Here is a 19307-nt window from a genome sequence, read left to right as displayed (position 1 = left end):
ACCTACCAAGAAAAGTGTGAGAGCAAGAACGAGAAGAGTGAGAGAAGGAGACAGACCTTGCAGGTTGTACCCTACGACTCTCTCCTGGGTAAAATAATATCTAACATGGCCCAGCGGAGCAAGACTCTCATTAAAAAAGACGCTTGGAAAGGCTCCAGTGAAAACTTTGGGACGGCAGAATGGCCAAGTCACCGCTTTGTACTTCCACAGACAGAAATACATTTGGTCTAATTAAAAGGTATAAGGTTGTTTAGGGGTGTGTATGCGACTATGCGTACATTTGTATGACTATTTGTGTGTGTGAAATTCTGTGAATGTACAAAATATATGTGTGCCTGTGTGCCATGTATGTGCATGTATGTGCATGTATGTGCGTGTATGTGCGTGAGTGTGTGTGGGGGGCTGTGCTTGTTGGCACTGCAGCAGACGGTTCGAAAGGCAATGCATAGAAATGTGTAGAGTCTAGCGTAAACCATGACCGTGGACCTGTAGGGCTGCGGGAACAGCGGCTCATTCTTTAAAAATCAGCACCTTGCCATGGTTGGAAGTATATCGCTGGGAGCAGCTGGCTCTAATGGTTTACACAGCGTCCCTGAATGCAAGCTTGGAACCTGCGGGCGCTTTCCACAATGTTCATTTTTGTTATTACTCATATCCTGTACAGTACCAAAAAATGTATTCCCTCACTTTTTCCAAAATAACACAGCAGTCGTGCCGTGGGGTCCTGGACGTGGATGGGAGACCAGAAGCAAGGTGTCTGGACCGCCAATGGGTCAGACAGAAGGGGAGAGAGAGAGAGAAAGTCTGTGTGTGTGTGTGTGTGTGTGTGTGTGTGTGTGTGTGTGTGTGTGTGTGTGTGCGTGCGTGCGTCTCTTTCTGTCTCTCTCGCACACACACATGCACACGCACACGCACACGCACACGCACACGCACACGCACAGCCCTCACAGGTGGATTCTGTCTGCAATGGGAGCCGGATGGGAAATTCCACATACACTGGAACATTCTCCTCCAATAAACTATTAAATGTTAATGGAAGTATTCAAGGAGATAATGAAGAGCTAATTCAATCAATTCAAAGAATATTTGTATAACATTAGATCAACATAAAAGAAGCATTCATATAGTTTTTGTTATGTCCTATATGGGTGTTTCACATAAAATGTATGTACGTCATTGTTTAACAGTTCTACAGCGTAACCTGCCTTCCCCGCTATTTAATCCACGTGTCGGTGCTGCGTAATACGCTAAACCCGCTATTTGTTTAATGTGTTTAATTCGCAGTTTTTTAATAATTAAAAAGAAAGAGCGGATTTGTCGTAGACCTGGTGACGAGGCCCTCGCGTTATGATGACGAAACCGGAAATCAAGCCATGCTCTGGGCTGCTGGGGCTTCTGGGAAAATTAGTTCAATTTTTGTTTGGACTACAACATGCTGTGGAGGCTGTGTTCGTCTCGCATCGTAATGGCGGCATGTTTGGCGGCAACAAACCATGGGACTATTTTCCGGATTTTCGCCGATCAAATATATATATATATATATATATATATATATATATATACTTTTTTAATTGGCACAAACGAAATTGAGTCAATCGACTCCAACTGTACTTTCACAAGGCCCAACTTTCTCTTTTTCTCTCCTTTATTTGACTTATCTGTGCATGTTTACAAAGTCCACATCAATTCCAGTGTCATCCATTAGCCTCTGACATATTTGACTAATAGATAGCATAGATAGCCACTGTCTGAGACCACTGATAACTTATCTCATAGTTTCTACAAATCATTCACTGTCACACCCAGATAGCCACTCCTTAATGAACCAATACAAACAACCTTTTCAATGAAGATGTCAGCCACTAAACAGAACTCTCCTGAGATTTCTAGGGCTTCTTCTTCTTCGGAGGGAAAAACAAGTCAAATGGAGGGAAGATTGACAGTATGTAGACTGGATCTGGTTTTTTCGTCTGGTGTAGATTGATATAAGGGACTGTAGAATTCCCCATCTCCCCAAGCCAAGGTCACTGACCCCTCTCCAAATAACCACAGTGAGTTATGGGCCACTCTCAAGTCCCCTCTTTTATCTCGCTACAAAAGACCCACTACAGTGTCTCCAAAAGCCCTTCTATGAAAACATTTAAAAACAGCTTTAAAAATGCCTCAAACAAATGCACGCAATAAATCACGCAAACCACTTTAGGCTGAACAATAACACCTATCTGGCCAACATAGTGTGTGTGTGTGTGTGTGTGTGTCTGGGATGTAAATTAGATGGTTTGTTGGCAGTTGAAATATTAGCAACGTTTAGAAAAGAAAAACGATGTCATGAAATGCCCCCTGGCATTTTACAATTCAGTTGTTCCGACTTCCCACCCAGAGCAGCCGTTCCATCTACTGTACATGTGTTCTGACAGCCAGTCCACTGAGACGGTCACTGTGGTCGCAGTGGACGGACCATTGATGTAACGTTGGCAACTGTTGTTGTCAATGGCATCATATTAGATCTACAACCCTGGTCTATGGCCACAAAAGGCAGATTATGCTGTATGGAAGCTGACCTTTAAAAACAGTGGGCGTCTCACCATAATACGGAAAGCACATGTTTGGAGACAATGCTTAATTCAACAGAAAGGTCTGCAAAAAGCGGCATCCATAGCACACGCTGGCCAAATAATTCTACAATGGCTGCGTCGAATGGCTGAGTTGGGTCTGAAGCGGTGGCTGTAGATATAGAGCTGAAGGGTTTGTGGCTCCCCAGGGTCAAAGGTGTGCCATGTGTGCATTTCTCAATCATCAGCACTGAACAGCCCAAACTCTTCAAAGAAAGGAACACTCCTTGCATCCTCCCCTTCTTCCCAGCCGGAGCACCCCCGACCCGAGACGCACGCACGCACACATGCACACACACACAAACGCACGCACGCACACACGCACGCATGCACGCACGCACGCACGCACGCACGCACGCACACACGCGTGCGCACGCACGCATGCACGCACGCACGCACACACACACACACACACACAGATCCATTCTCAGGAGAGGGCTTCATTACACTGGGATTACTAAAAGAAATGTTTTAATCAAGTTGTGCAGACAGCTGCAAACCGCAAGGCGAGAAAATGGCAATGACGTGGTTCATCAGGCGTTAAAGGAAAACACATCAAGAGAGCTATGTGTGCTGTGTGTGTGTGTGTGTGTGTGTGTGTGTGTGTGTGTGTGTGTGTGTGTGTGTACTGTATGTACAGTATAGCTTCCTGCCTCTGTCCAGCTGTGGAGGACATGCGGTTCCTTATATGGATACACAGAGAAAAGCTCTCCAAAGACCTAATATCACATCAGCTCCAATCTCAGCTCCCTGCCTTCACTGCAACTTTGTGTCTAGTTGTTGTCATAACAAATTCAGTAGCCTGATGCGGCATTGTGCATTCTTCACTTTAATCTAATTCCCCGGACGAGCCCTCAAGGCCCTTTTGACTTTTGCCTGCCACTCAAAAATAAGAAGGCAGCCTCAATCACATTGGTGAAACAAAGTTCATCCGGTTAAATAAAGATGAAATAATACATTAGAAGAATAAGGTGACCATTTAGATCTCTCTCTTTCTGTCTTTTTCACTCACAAATGACAGAGAACATCGTCTTCCAACCAGTGAAGCTGGGATGCCGAGGTGCAGAGCGAGTGAGGCTGTGGTGGAGTGGAGCAGACAGTGGAATGCCTATACGGCAGTAAATGATAATCCACAGAGAGCTGATAATCCATCTGTCCTTCCCCCATTTCTCACTGTTTTCCCTCCCTCAAGCTCCCCTTCCTCAGATGACTAATTCAGGAATTAATCGAGTCTTTCGGCCTGTCAAAAACATCCACCACAGCTGCTCAGGAAGCCATACGGTACCGTGGCTCCAACTGAGCCTGAAATACATTTTATAGAATAATTGCATCTTTATTATACTAAAAAAGATAGTCTTATATTGCTTGAACATGACTGAGATGTCAATCAACCTGAGCTCCAGCTTCTCATTCAATTTTCAATTCAAATTATTGGCACGAGAAAACGTACGTTTACATTGCCAAAGCAAGTGTCCAAATATAATAAAAACTGTTGAAAATGGGGAAAGTATATACAGTTGGAGGAGCTGCATCACTATATACAGGGTATAAAGCTTTTTTGAAACAAATAGCAGCAATTATTTTGCAGTCATTTTGGTACAAATAGCAGCATTCTTTTTTTCTCAGCACTATTGAAATAGTATACAGAAAAACTCAGACTTAAGAAGTGTTAAAAGCATCATTCACTGACGCCTCTCTCTCTCTCTCTCTCCCTCTCTCTCTCTCGGCTCCTCAATACATCCATTGATCTCTGTCAGCCATAAAACCAAATAAAACGGTCTATCACCAGCTGTAGTTGGAGCAAAAAAAAAGAAAAAAATAAGGGCTCACCGCCGAGTTGGCCAAAATATTTTATAGACTGTGCCACACGAAATATGTGTTGTACCTTGCGGCTCACAACCCCATGCACCCCTACGCTTCGAAGTGTAAAGTGGAACATGACATCATATGCCATTCCAGACTTTTAATACACACCTGTTAATACATACAGGCCTACTTGTTGTAATGTGTGCCCTCCCTTCCCCTCAGCTTCATCGCGTAAAAAAAATCTCTTCTGCCTGAACGTTCATTCCCCTCTATATCTGAGTAAAGGGCAGGGCTGTGTTCATGTCGCCTTGTTTGACTAAATGAATTCTCCGCTGCTCTTCTGGCCCTGAACCACGAGTCAATGCTGAGCATGACCACAGCAACCACAAGTTGATTTAGGGTCATTGAATTATCCTTCGCCATAGTGGCTTTCAGTAACTTTAACCCGGCCGAAACAAAAGTCTCCTTTAAGCAGACGATGAGTAACACAAGTGATTACTTCATTATGGAATCAACAGCAATCAAAGTTTAGTTGAGGGGCACTACTGTCAAGGCAGTAGCTAAGTGTGACATCATTCACATGATACTTGTCATAAGTCATATACTGTAGGCACACGCTCGGGGAAGCATAAGAACTTTTTCAAATACCAGCTGCAGTGGCTTGGCTTTTGGAATTCCAAATGCCAACAACCATTATTGCTTTTCACCTGCCAAAATTATTTTTAGAATAACATGGTCTGCATTTTTAAAGTAAATAAGAAATAATACCTCTTAATGATGTCACCTGAAATGGACACTAAACTAAACAACTAAGTATGATGTCAGTTTCCCACCCTATACAATCATACAATGCATCTGATCTGCAGGGCCGTCTTCTTTGGCTCAGCACAGGGGAATAGACACAGCATTTTTCCTCCTATTCTTGCGTGTGGTTGGAAACACAGACCAGGAGCAGCAAGCTATGGCTAGCTGTAAACAAGGAGTAATGAGGCATTACAAACCAAGCCAGAAGCCTCATGCCTCAAAAGCCTTGCACAGCCCTCATAAATCAGTACCTGAGCTAAGCTGTGGTCTAGACCACTATACACCAGACATAGTAATGGCCTCTGTTTCACTTTTCAACAAAAAAATCCTTCAGGTGTTAAAACATAAATAAAAATATGAACCAACCATTGAAAGTGTAAAATAAAGAGACGTAATAATCAGATATCAAGGGAAAACATACATTCTTTTCTATTCAGAAAACGTCCCAGACGAGACTATAGTCAGCCTGTTCAGGCTATATAACATGCACCTGTAAGGCCACATGCCTTAAGAAATTAGCCCGTCAGAAATAGCTGGGCGAGAAACGGGGGCTGCTAAAAGTGCCACATAAAAGCCGACGGTGGGGCTGAATTATTGCCTGCGATGCGACGAGCCACACCAAGCTGCCGCGGGTTGGGTGGTTGGTTGGTGGGCCCCGACCTTGGACAGCCTCTGTATGCTGTTAAGTGGCCTTGCATGAGGAATGTTAATAGAAATGGGGAAGTGGCTGACTGGCTGTGTATGTGCGTGCGTGTACCCGCGCACATGATGGAGAGTGAAATTGTGGTTGGATTTTGGTTTTGGGGAGATCGATGCAGGTGGCACTTCCACCCCCACCACCTCTCTTTTACAGGCACCCATTTTATCTGGGATAACAGGTTTAACAGCCAGGCCAATTGAGACTCTTGGTCGAGTCCCTGTGAAGTCTGCGGCCCTGTATGCTGCCTTTCATTAGGGATAAGTAGAGCCTGATGCCTCTCAGCTGCACTCTAATTCACTGGGAGTGAAAGTTCATTTAACAGGATCTCAGCTTCTTGCTAGCCAAGCCCTTTTCGGGCGATTTAATGGTAGCCTATATGAAGAGAGAGAATTGAGGAGACTTGACATGCATGGTCGATTTACTCCCTCATATCAGTTTAGAAAGTTTAAGGACTTTTGTACTTTTCTATAATGGTATAATAATAGTCTATTAACTCTCTTTTTCCATGAGGGAGAAGCATCACAAACAAACATGCAGCAGTTATTGACAATGTTTGTTTATCTCAACTGAACTTCTCGGACACCAATGGCACTGTGAGCACATCCATCCACCGACAATGACTGAGTGGCATTCGGTTTACTGTTTAACATCGGCCGACACTCAGTTTCAGTTATATATTAGCCGTGGCGAAGCCTAAACACAATAGCTGCTGTCCCTGCTGCTGAGTGCTGGGATAGGAGGGAGGGAGGGAGTGAGGGTTCAGAGAAGGACCTTTGTTGTAGTCACGACAACCAACTGGTGTTTGTGTGTGTGTATGGGGAGGGGTATTATTTTAGGGTAGATTTAATGCTCGATGTGTAGTACCAGTAAGACGCCTAAGGGCGAGAAGCTTAGGGCGAGGTCGCGTGCACGCATCCGCCTTGTTGACGGCAGACGGCTGGGCGAGCGCTGGAGCTTTGGCATGGGGGCAGATCAACATTGAATGAATTCTGTACTGGCCATATAAGGAGCATGTCTTGAGTGTACAGGGCTGCACTAATAACTTTGGGCAGGCCCGTCTAGAGTTTGAATGAACAGGTATCAGTCAAAAGGGATCTCCATATTGGGCATAACAGGGATTGTATTAGGGTATCAGCTGGGAATGCCCCATTACCTGAATACCCATATTATGGGCAGATCAACACTAACATCATCATTTGGATCATCAGGTGGGAATAACGACACATCACTCTGACAGTAGACTAAACAGCATGTTTAATGTGTATCTCGACGACACTGCAAATGAGGATGACCTCAATGTCTTTTGAGAATAAATAAAGGTTTGAATGAATGAAAACTATGCTTTTACACTATAGAGTTCTATGTCTACATAAAATGCTATCTATGTTGTTTGGAAAATAAAAACAAAGTAAAAAAAAAGCTATCTATGTAACATAAATTGAGCCTTTGCATACGCCTGTAAGGTCGTCTAGGCTAGGGCAAGTGCTACGGGTTAAGATGGAGTCTGAAGAGGTGGGTTTTCAGACTACGGCAGAAGATTGAGAGTGAGTCTGCAGATCTGATTGCAATGGGAAGTGCATTCCATAGTTTTGGAGACAGATGGGAGAAGAGTTTGGGATGTGTGGACTGTGGAGCATTGTCCAGAGATTTTAGTGAAGGTCCTTTAGCTTCCCTGCGTAGGCTGATCTGAGCGCGTGGGAGGGTTTGTAGGGTCCGATCAGACTGGCAAGATATGGGGGTGCCATACCTTTGGTTGCTTTGAAGGTCAGCATCAGAGTTTTTTACTCTGTGCGGGCAGCGACCGGGAGCCAATTGAGGGAGCGGAGAAGGGGGGAGACATGTGAGAATTTTGGCTGGTTAAAGGCCAAGTGAGCTGCAGCATTTTTTATCAATTGGAAAGGCTTAAGTGCGCATGCCGGTAAGCCAGTAAGAAGGGAGTTACAATAGTCAAGTTTTGATTGAGCAAGCTATCCTACTACACACTACTACTATAAGGCTCCCAGCAAAACCTTGAGCCAAATTGAAGAGATAATAGCAAAAAAAAAAAATTTTGCTGCTTCATGACAGAGAGAGGGAGCAAGCGAGAGAGAGAACGAGATAGAAAGAGAGTGAGACAGACCTAGAGAGTGTGTGTTCTGTCTTGTGAAAGCCCCTTCGTAAAGGGTCCTATGTGGTGACGCGGAGAGGAATAGGAGCCATGCACAGAGGGCCAACTCATCAGGAGAGGTGCCGGGTCTTCACAGATGCCCAGAGTCCATCCAAATCCCTGTGTGATGACCTGGCAGTCATACAGGCCTGCTCCAGCGTGGGACTGCTGCACGTGCCTGCGTTGCGTTGCGTGCCTGCGTTGCGTGCCTGCGTTGCGTGCGTGCGTGCGTGCGTTGCCTGCGTGCGTGCGTGCGTGCGTGCGTGCGTGCGTGCGTGCGTGCGTTGCCTGCGTGCGTGCGTGCGTGCGTGTCTCGCGTGCGTGCGTGCGGTGAATCTGTGAGAGTAAGTGAAAGAGAAAGACACTGTACAGAGAGGGAGTTTGTGTTTGCGTAAAAGAGTAATAAAAAAGAAGAGAGAGAGATGAGATGGTCTGCGTGCATACTGTATGTGAGTGCATATGACATCACCTTCTTCCCTTCTCCCAGCTTCCCTTCTCTCCTGTCAATCACCACTCACTTCTAATAATACAGAGTCCAGAGGCAGATAAATGTTCAGCTACCTTCCACATTGGTAATGGAAAAGCTGATCCAGGAATCTGCATAACAAAGCTACTGGAGACTGACAAGGCAACCAGAGAAGGCTCTTTTTTTTTGCCCACAGTCTCACTCTCCCTGTGTGTGTGTGTGTGTGTGTGTGTGTGTGTGTGTGTGTGTGTGTGTGTGTGTGTGTGTGCGTGGGCATGTGTGTGTGTGCGCGCGTAAGTGTGTGTGTAAGCGCGTGTGTGTGTCCGTCTGTGTGCTTCCAAACTTCCCTCTCTCTCTCTTGTTCAATGTTCCCTCGTTCCTGAGGACTCCTGGCTCTCACTCTCCACATTTCCTCCGAGCTTAAAGAGCTTCCACAGTGGGTCTCAGTGTCAGGGTCTTCCCCTCACTCAGAGAAAACATGACATATTGGAGGGGGGGGGGAGGGGGAGTGGTTGTGGTTGAAGAGTATTACATCAGTGCTGAGTAGTAATCCCAAAACAAACATCAATAAAGCCCAATTAAATGCTACCACCTGGTGGCGTGCCTTTCTCGGCTGATCCAGAGACCCGGGCACTCCTGAGCTACGGCTTCCACCTCCAGGGGAAGAAGAGCCCTGGAAGTATGAAAGCTCCTAGAACAAGTTGTCTGTCTACTGTACTGTAAGTCCACCGTTCCATCCGCACACCCCATCTTTTAGTCTGTGCCCACTGCCCACACACACACACACACACACACACACACACACACACACACACACAGGTCCCACTTGTCTCTTTCCCCCTGCAACACACATTTGCATCACTGCGAAACTATTTAACCACATAACCCCATTTTGAAAATGTGTCTAGAAATAATATTTGAAATTGTCAAAATAACAATTGAAAATTGCCCTGAAACAGTGAGCCTCATCCTCAGCCAACATGTGTGAAACATTAGAACAAGAGGATACAGAGATCATGTTATTAAATTACTGATATAGACTCTTTACTGCATCCCATTCTTACCTAGTCTACCTGCCCAGCACGCACGTACGCGCACACACGCGCACACGCACGCACGCACGCACGCACGCACGCACGCACGCACGCACGCACGCACGCACGCACGCACGCACGCACGCACGCACGCACGCACGCACGCACGCACGCACACACACACACACACACTAGACTCTCTTTGTCTCTGTCAAACCGGTTTATCATCATTCTTCCTCCAGTAAACTGTCAGACTGGGTTAATTAGATTTTGACTGAAGCCACTGTCAGGTCAGGAGAGTAAGACAGCAGTACCTCTCATTCAAACAGGGTCAAATATGAGCCACGCAGGACCTGACAATACCGGTCCCATTATCACCCACAAGGTGAGCTGACAGCCAAACAAACAGCCAACTGTTCGAGAAGTACTTCCAACCTGCCAAGGGTGTCGGAAGTGTCAAACTGCTGAAGGTAAACTAGGGGAATGAGGCGATGGAAACCAAGCAGAAGTAATCCTGTTAAGGCCAGCAGTGCAGAAACATCTTTTTTTTTTAAAAGAAAGAAATGTTTGCCCATGTATGAATAATATGTATGCAAGATAAGGCGTCCCACACCTCATAGTTTCACTTGACGTGTTCTTGTTCCATCAGAGGCATGCTGAAAGCGCGCGGGGGGGGGGGGGGGGGGGGGGGGGGAATACAGTGCTTGCTTTTAATGCGTCAAGGAGACGGTGAGAAGTTGTCGGTGTATTTTCTATTTTATTTTTGGCACTGCTTCTGGGTGAAAGCAAAGCCATGGGAGGGCATTGATCTGGAAGACTCTCAGGAGATGAGAAACATCTAGTGATTGTCAGAAAGAAAAATAACATCCGTTTGACATCTGAATCCACTATATGAGTGAGGCAGGGCAGAAGAAAGGGACCCAGAGATCAAACAGGCAGCTAGCAGTCTCTTATTAGGAGCAGAGAGAGAGCACGGGGAAAAGGGCTCTGCCAACACGCACACATGTGCATGCACGTATGTATTTATGTATGAATGCATGCCCCAGTGTATGCAAGTATCTACACACACCCTTCTGACACATGCTTAAAACACATGCACTTCCAGCACGCACACACGCACGCACGCACGCACGCACGCACGCACGCACACACACACACATATGCGCACAGGCACATAATATGGCCTTCTGTGCTTTGTGGTTGTCTATGTGGCCAACTATTCTTTGTACAGCGGAGGCAGTCTGCAGCCTGGAGAAGAAGTCAGGAGAAGTCAAAACCATCTGCAGCTCTTTGACATGTTTAAGTCCAAACTAATGGGAGGAAATCGATTCCCAAGCTAGTGCTTTAACAGAGGTATAGTTCCTGCTTTAACAGGCACATTGACCGCAAGGTGTGAGGGAGAGGGCAGAGGGCAGAGAGGGCTGTGTGTGTGGGTGTGTGTGTGTGTGTGTGTGTGTGTGTGTGTGTGTGTGTGTGTGTGTGTGTGTGTGTGTGTGTGTGTGTGTGTGTGTGTTTGAGAGACAGAGAGCATGCATACATGTGTCAAAGTGTAAGGCACATGTACGCCTCTCTCAGTATATACTGTAAGTATGCGTGTGCGCGCGCACGTGCGCAAATGTCCCAGATGTAGGCTGCAAAGACACACACACAGTGAGCAACTCTGGAGAATTCCCTCCACTGCACCTCTGAAGCCTTAATGTTTGCCTTCGTTCCTCTCGTTCGACAACCTGCGCAGGCCTATAAATCTTTCCTGACGCCCCGCTGGCTCCACACTGGAATTCCTCTTCCTCTCCTGTGTTTGTCCCGTCCTCCGATCGCCTATCCTCACTCCATCACTCGTCCCTCCTGTGTTTTCCTCGTTACTCCGTCCTCAACGGGACCCCCTGATCTTCTCCTATCTTCCCAGCCAACTTGTCCTGCTCCCCCGCATCTCTTTATCACCCTCATCCCGCTTTCCTCTCTAGCGTCTCTCTTCTTTTTACCTCGTCTTTACCTCCTCCATCCTCCTCTCCCTCCATCTACTGTTTATTCCAGCCTTTCTCAATTCTTCTCCCCATCCCGGCTCCATTCTCTTGACTCCACCAGCTTCTCAGTTGGAATCACAATACCTCTACCTCTCTCTCTCTCTCCATTCCTCTCACCTCCTCTTCCCTTCTTCTGACATTATCTTTCTATTCACCCTTCTTCAACCCTCTCTCTCTCTGGGACATTCCCAGTGAGTCATCCCTGTTAGGACAGGATCAGTGCAATAGTAACATAGTTTTGTTTGGTCCTACGGCACCATGAAATTTTCCTCTCCCCCGTTTCAACCTCTGTGAGAGGTTGTTACAGCGATTCCTTCCCCGATGACTCTGTTTTTCTGTTTTCCTCTGAACCACTGAAAGACCGGGGCTCATCCATCACTTTAAAAACCTTCTTCTGATGGCCTGCCCGCAAGATGCTGCTCCATCCCCTGGTGCATAAAGCATGCTGTACCGGCACTGACACCACACGCACGCATGCCATGCGCGCACACACATAGATGAATGGATACATATGCACACAATTTATTGCAGTGCTACACACACACACACACACACACACACACACACACACACACACACACACACACACACACACACACACACACACACACACACACACACACACACACACACACACACACACACACACACACACACACGGATGAATGTTCACATATGGGCACAAATTGTTATAGTGTTACATCACTGGTACATTCTGTGTAAATAAGAAAACACAGATGAAATTCCCCCATCTAGTCCGTTACAGATGGGTCTTCCCCAACACCGGCTGCATGATGTTTGGTGGGTGAAGCCAACATCTCAGTGGTCCAGGCCACGGCGTTGACTGCTTCCTGCCATAGTGACATACTCATGATGATGGGCTTAACCCATTTTGGGCGGGAACCCCTTTTGGTGTTCCCGTGTTTTAGTGTTTTAAACATTATGTTATAATTTAGCTATTGAAAAATAGCAGATCTACAAGCTCGTAGCGCGCCACCGAGTGGCGCGCTACGAGCTTGTAGGTCTGCTATTTTTGAAAAATCGTGAAAATATTTATTTCAGAAAAAGATTTAGAAGATGTTTTTTAAATTTTGAGGTCAGGCCTAAATGGCTTAAACCAAAACTCCCATATCCACACATGGAGCACTGCCATCTCATCCTAGGCCCAAGCCAGCTGCCACAACCGCTTGAATGATCAACATAAACAACACGCAAACACTAGGCCCGATGCTAGCCAGGGGCTGCACGACAAGCCGAGAGGGACAAGGACACATATTGCAATTTGCATTTTAAGCATCTTGCGGTCACTCTTGTCCAAAGAGACTGGCATTGTTTAAGGTTTGAGTCAGTGCCAGAGACAACAGGTCAAGGATTTAGAGTGCCAGGAGTACAAGGACATGATACAAAGAACAATATATGTCAATAGATAGAACACAGAGAGCTACGCAAAATGTAGCAAATATATCTATATATAAGTAAGTAAGTAAGTAGCCTTGCCAAGCCATGAGGCCCATAGGGCAGGAGCCTATCTCCTGTTTCTGTAGCGTGAGGCAGCTTGATGTACAAGTACACCCCCTGGACATGACGCTAGTATGTCGCAGGGACTTACCCCCAATCCAACCCTTGATGCTGAGTGTCAAGCAGGGAGGCTGGGTCCCATTTTTAGAGTCTTTGGTATGACCCGGCCGGGGATCAAACCCCGACCTCCCAGTCTCAGGGCGGACACTCTAACCACAAGGCCACTGAGCTGTGGCCTTGTGGTTATATACTGTATCTTTATCTTGTGTGCATGTTGGAGACTTTGTATTCTGTTGAAGCTACTGTGCAGCAAGGTCGAGATTGATTACAACAAGCCTTATTGCGACTGTAAGTTGCAGATTACTATGAAAACCTGCAAAACCTGTCAGTCGCTCTGTCACGCCACCATATATGGCCGTCAGTCCATCACACCTTGTGACATGCTCCATACTGTATATGGTCGTCTCCATATATGAAGACCACAACACTGACCTCATCGAATCCTGGATAGCCATACATGGAGAAGACTGGATCATCATATATGGAGCTGACCTGTTCTGACATTCCATATGTTGATCCACCCCCACCTGTGTCCTTCTTCGATGTCTCCCATACCTGTCCATTCAAACTCTAGACTGGCTTATTGGTGCAGCCGTGCCCGGAAACCCGCGAAAAAAACTAGAGTTTTCAACAGGCCCGAAAATGAAGGCCCGGCCCTACCTTGGCCCTCATCAAACCCTGACACTCAAGACACTGCCCCCGCTGCCACCCATAGATCTCCATATATCGAGCTGACCAGTTCTGACATTCCATATGTTGATCTGACATCATCAAACCCTGTACACTCAAGCTCCATATATGGCCAGTACATAATTCATTCCATATTTTGATCTGACCCCCCATGCGTGCTTCTCGCCCTCAGGGCGTCTTACTGCTGGTATTAGAATATACTGGTGTGTCCATGAGAAAAGATAACTGCCCTGTACTATAATTGCTGATCAATGCAATAATAACGAATACCAGACGACTCGCCCCTTTACCAACTCGCCCCCGCGAAGTGTTAATGTAGTTAACAGTTAATTTAGTATTTCCCTCCGTCCCTGAAATCTGAAATGATCTTGTATACAGATTTATTTGATTGTATAGTAGTCGATCTCTAAAATCTCTAAAAATCAAGAATGAGACAGAGACGGTGACTGCTTAATTAAGTTAATTTAGGACCTTCTAGCAGTTAATTTTGTTTTATTAAACACATTTCTTCCATATGTAGCCCATGTTTTGTAATGGCATCATGATGCTATTATGCCCATGAATATACAGAGTGACCTTAACAATTATAAATTAATATAATACCTTTTTATATAATCACCAACATGAATTTATGTTATTTACAGCTATGTAGAGTAGTGGGGCGAGATGGAAAAGGGGCGACCGTACCTGTTACCATACTAACTAATCAATGTACTGGGAGACACTCTTGAGGTGTTAAGACGTACTCTCTGAAGCTTTCAAACATCAAGGAGTCAAGGAGTGCTGAGAGAACAAGGGTATGTTACAAAGTAACTGATAAATGAGAGTAGGGAGTGTGACAACTGACATTGCCAAACAGATTTTCAAAATGTGTGTTAACAAGGGGGATTTCTCTCCCGTGCATGGCGAGTCAAAATAAGCCTCATCTTATCGTGGTTAGAGAGGTGTCACTCACCAGTGGGCAGGCATCTGGAGCAGCTTGCCATAGAGAGCCGTGCTGAAGGAGGGAATGATGGGGATAAGGGGCAGGAAACTCCCCGAAGCATCCTGGCATGTCAGGCCTGCTTGGAACCCAAACACCTGGAGGGAGATACAGAGAGAGAGAGAGAGAGAGAGAGAGAGAGAGAGAGAGAGAGAGAGAGAGAGAGAACACTGTTTATCAAAAGTATAAAGCTAACGTCTCCTATATAGATGTATATTGTATATCCCTGACAGAAAATGCACAAACTTTTTATAGTTTCACAAGATAGTATTACCCAAAGTGTAAATGTAACACAGCTCTGTTTACACCTTTATTTAATTCCTATTTATATCCAATGTTTATTTTGTGAATACATTGTTTTATTTTGATTGTCTTGTTCCACATCTGCTTTGGCAATGTAAACGTACGTTTTCTCATGCCAATAAAGCTCCTTTGAATTGAATTGAATTGAGAGAGAGAGAGAGAGAGAGAGAGAGAGAGAGAGAGAGAGAGAGAGAGAGAGAGAGAGAGAGAGGGGTGAGGGTAGATGGAAGGGAGTGGAGTGGAGTGGAGTGGAGTGGATGGATGGATGGATGGATGGATGGATGGATGGATGGATGGATGGATGGATGGGAGGAACATTGGAAGGGAGGGAGTATGGTGGGAAGGGAGAGAAAGACAGAGACAGGGAGATAGCCGAGAAAAGTGGAGAACAGACATGGAGTCAGAACTTTATAGCTCAAGCCGTTTCTTGGATTCACGGGGGAAACAAAACATGTCAGGTCTCATTGAGCGCATGGCTTCTGAAAAGAAAATATGCAAGCACATGCAGACAGCAGGGCCGCTCTCTCTACATGTTCCTCTAAACTGATCTGACCCTGTCTGTCTGTCCATTTGTCTGTCTGTCTTCAGCAGAGCTGTGCTTACAGTCTCACGGGAGTCTCCCCATATCTAACTCTTTCTCCCGCTGTGCTCCCGATTGGTCATTTCTCCCATTAATCTCCCGATTCCATGCAATGCATGCGCAAACAACCCTGCCTGATGTGCGTCACTCGTCACTACGCTCAGTCAAGCCTGCGCTGCTAGGTTTAGTGCTGAAAAGTGAAAATGGATTCAACAGTTACCAAAATAAATACACTTCTAAATTTCAGTCCACTTGGGTGCGAGACCTTCTCCTCTCTAACCCCAACACGTTGTCGTTCAGGTTATAGTTGCTATAGTCTCTCTTTCTCACACTCACAAATACACACACAATCAATGTCTGCATTTTATAGATTTTTATGTACATTTTAGATGTTGCCTTTTGATAAAAAATGTTTTTTCATTTTGTGGGTTTTATTTATTTTATTGTCAGCTATGAATTTAAGAATCATTTTTAAGTGAGTAAAAAGTAAGTGAAAGTGAAATACTTTCACAACAGTGTAGGGTCATGTGGGGGCAGGGAGGGGCATTGAGGGTAAAATCTCCCTCTCTTTCAGAGCTTAATGTTGGCAGGTACAGTATGGGCAAGAGTAAAAACATCCCCTCAGCCATGTTTACTGTACGTTCGCCTGTCGACAAGTCAGTCTCATAGTCTGCGAGATGATGTCAGCCACATGGCCTCATGCTGATCCCTTCACGGAGAATCCCTCATAAACACATGATACCACGAGAGGCTGCTGCAATGTTCTTTTGATACGAGGCGAGTACTGGATCTGAAGATGAACCTATGACAGGCCTAATAGATTCCATAATATTGTATTTACTTTAAAATATACTAGACCTGTACGTGCCCGTTGGCTACCGGCCTACTTGAGAACGATGCAATTTGGGAACCTAATAATACCCGTTGTCAACTTGTCATAGCACCCGTTTTAACTGTCTGTCTGTGTCCCACATGGAGATCTCTGTATATGCCTGTGTGTGAAGAGGGCAAACTGACTGACTGTGAAAAGTGGACTCAGTTTGCCCTCTTCAGACACAGATTGTGAAAAGTGGACTGTTTAAGTAGGCTAATCAATTGTCAGGTGTGGGGTTGCCATGGCAATCAATTGGCTGAGGCAGAGGCTGGAAATTGCACAGGTGAGGGGATTTAGGCTGATTAGGCCCACTGGCAGAGCCTGAGCAGAGCCTTGTGTGGTGGTTCTGGAGAACCGTGGGTCCGCCCGCCTCGAGTCCGGGCACTGCACTCCCTGCGGGGGTGTGGAACGCGTGTGTCGAATATGAAGTCGGTGGGGCAAACGGTTCTAGAGTTACGTGCATTACAACTGTACACACACGCACACGCGTACGCACGCAGAGACGTGACGCATTTATAGTCGGATATTTGCGGGTGGGAGGGGGGGGGGGATATATGTTAAAGAAATACATGTGATTAAATACATATGTATGTATGTATGTATGTATGTATGTATATAATGTCTAAAATATATAAGTATAATATATTAATAATATTAATAATAATACAAATAATAAGCATTAACCAACTCAATATAAAACATCATTGATGTGAAGGACATGTCATAAAGTGGCATATATTATACATAGGGTAAAAATGATTTTAAACACTGTTGAAGCCAAGACTACTGTTCAGTAACAGTATGATTGTAAATAGTTCCATACTGGTCTAGGGGGAGAGGTTTATAGGCCTGCTGATCTAAACACGGTGTCTCTTACTGCCCACATGTCTCTTAATCACAGTCTCATTATCCATGCTGCTGGACACATACGGTACTGTAACCTCTCTGTTTACATAATGTTAATACTGGACATGGTGGATGAAGTCCTGTTTAATATCGGTGGTATTGGATGATGGCTGGGCCCAGCTGTGACAACAGCAACTGTCCCACGTGCAGCTGCTAGAAGCACAGAGTGGGATTCATTCAATTGCCGTACGTGAAGGCAGATTAAGCCACTAGAATGTACAGATGGCTCAGCACAGACAGGCCAAATATTAAGACTAGACTAAAAATATAATTGGTTTATAATAAGACGACTGGTCTATGGGTATAATTCTATACACCATATAGTACCTGGTAGAATTGAATCATACTGTTGCAAGAAGAATAGGATCCCCCACTTTAACTTTAACATTATCAAGTGTTTTATTGTTTTTCACTTGTTGGTAAGAAACCATCTGCAAGCAAAATTATGTTAATCTTTGAGCCAGCATAATAACCTAAGAACATTGCTGTTCTCAGAGCCCATCCACTTCAAATGTGGTACATAAAATAAAAACAGAGCTGGATGGATGTAGATGCAGAATAACTGCATGATGGGAGACTAAACTGTAGCCTCCTCTCTCTGCAACCCTAGAAGTAGCAAGATATTTTCTCCAGACAGGCACCCCATCTCTGACAGCCAGTGTCAGTAAAACAGACACCGAGATAAGCCTTTGCTTATCCCCATTTCAAATCACTTCCTAAATGGAGTGAATTGCGACCAGAGTGACCTCCACCCCACCATGATCCCACTGCCAGAATTCAGAAGTAGAGTTAGAGCCTTGGCGGATGTGGATGCTGATTGGATGGAGTGGTCTTTGGCTACCCATCGGTTGACCGTTAACCCTGTGATGACCCTGTGATAAGGGCTGCCAGTGTACCTGGCAAACATCCTGCCCTTAGAAAAACACATCCAAGACCTGACCAGGCCACCCCACATCATACCAGGATAGAGATCTGTTTCTCACCTAAATGTTGGAGGAACACTACTGGCCATGCCCTCTTTTAACAGCTCTGGACTGCATCATTGCATTACAACAGATGTTTTGAAACGTGTAGTTCAACTATAAATCAGCCTTTAGAGTGGATTAAAAGACGTTAATGTTACGTCATTTTGACGAAGAGCATATGCAAAGAACGTAAATGAGCAAACAAACCATTATTCTGAAGTTTAGTTACAAAAATAAAATAAAAAATAGGGTAGTCTGTTGACTACTATTGTCAATAAATCCTTCAATCATCAAGGTCTGAATTTTTCCACAATGCTTGAGCTGTTTTTAATGTGTGTGACATTGTTATTATGTTTAACATTCCATAACTTGCCCCCACAGACAGAAATGCACATGCTCTTCAAGGTGGTGGAACACTTGGGTTGTTTTAAATTCAAATACCCTCTCAACTCAGACCCCCTCTGCCTCCACTTTCAACCTGGTATCCCTATTTTGGGCATGTCATTAGAATAGGCGACAGTACTTTATTCAGTATTTCACTGAAGGAACTATCATGCTAGTATAATATAGTATACTGCAGGTACAGGGTGAGACCCATAAACTCAGGCCAGTGCTTGACCGGTGCTCACATAGAAACAGACTGCTGGGCTGTTTATGGCCAGATGAACAGGGTCATTAAGAGGGTCATTATAGGGTAATTCCAGACCTGGGTTGCAAGTGTGGCCATGCAGCTGACTTGTTGACCTCCCGTTAAGACAGCAGTGGCCATGAGCACTGGTAGAGGTGTATTATGTATGTCTCAACTCAAGGGGCCCTTAGATTCAGTTTAGACAGCCA

The 19307-nt window shown here is 45.3% G+C and overlaps 1 protein-coding gene across 1 annotated transcript in view; it reads right to left on the bottom strand.

Annotated features, from left to right (window-relative positions):
• vps13b (vacuolar protein sorting 13 homolog B) overlaps positions 1 to 19307 on the bottom strand; it is a 405382-nt gene that overhangs the window by 312717 nt on the left and 73358 nt on the right. Inside the window, exon 16 of the mRNA XM_079503680.1 lies at positions 14816 to 14940. Within this exon, the coding sequence (XP_079359806.1) occupies positions 14816 to 14940 (125 nt within the window). The remainder of the gene's footprint in view (positions 1 to 14815; positions 14941 to 19307) is intronic.

This window comes from Electrona antarctica (genome assembly GCF_951216825.1).
Source record: "Electrona antarctica genome assembly, chromosome: 6".
Taxonomy (NCBI): Eukaryota; Metazoa; Chordata; class Actinopteri; order Myctophiformes; family Myctophidae; genus Electrona; species Electrona antarctica.
Note: the sequence above shows the minus strand (reverse complement) of the source record. Positions and strands in the feature narration are given on the sequence as shown.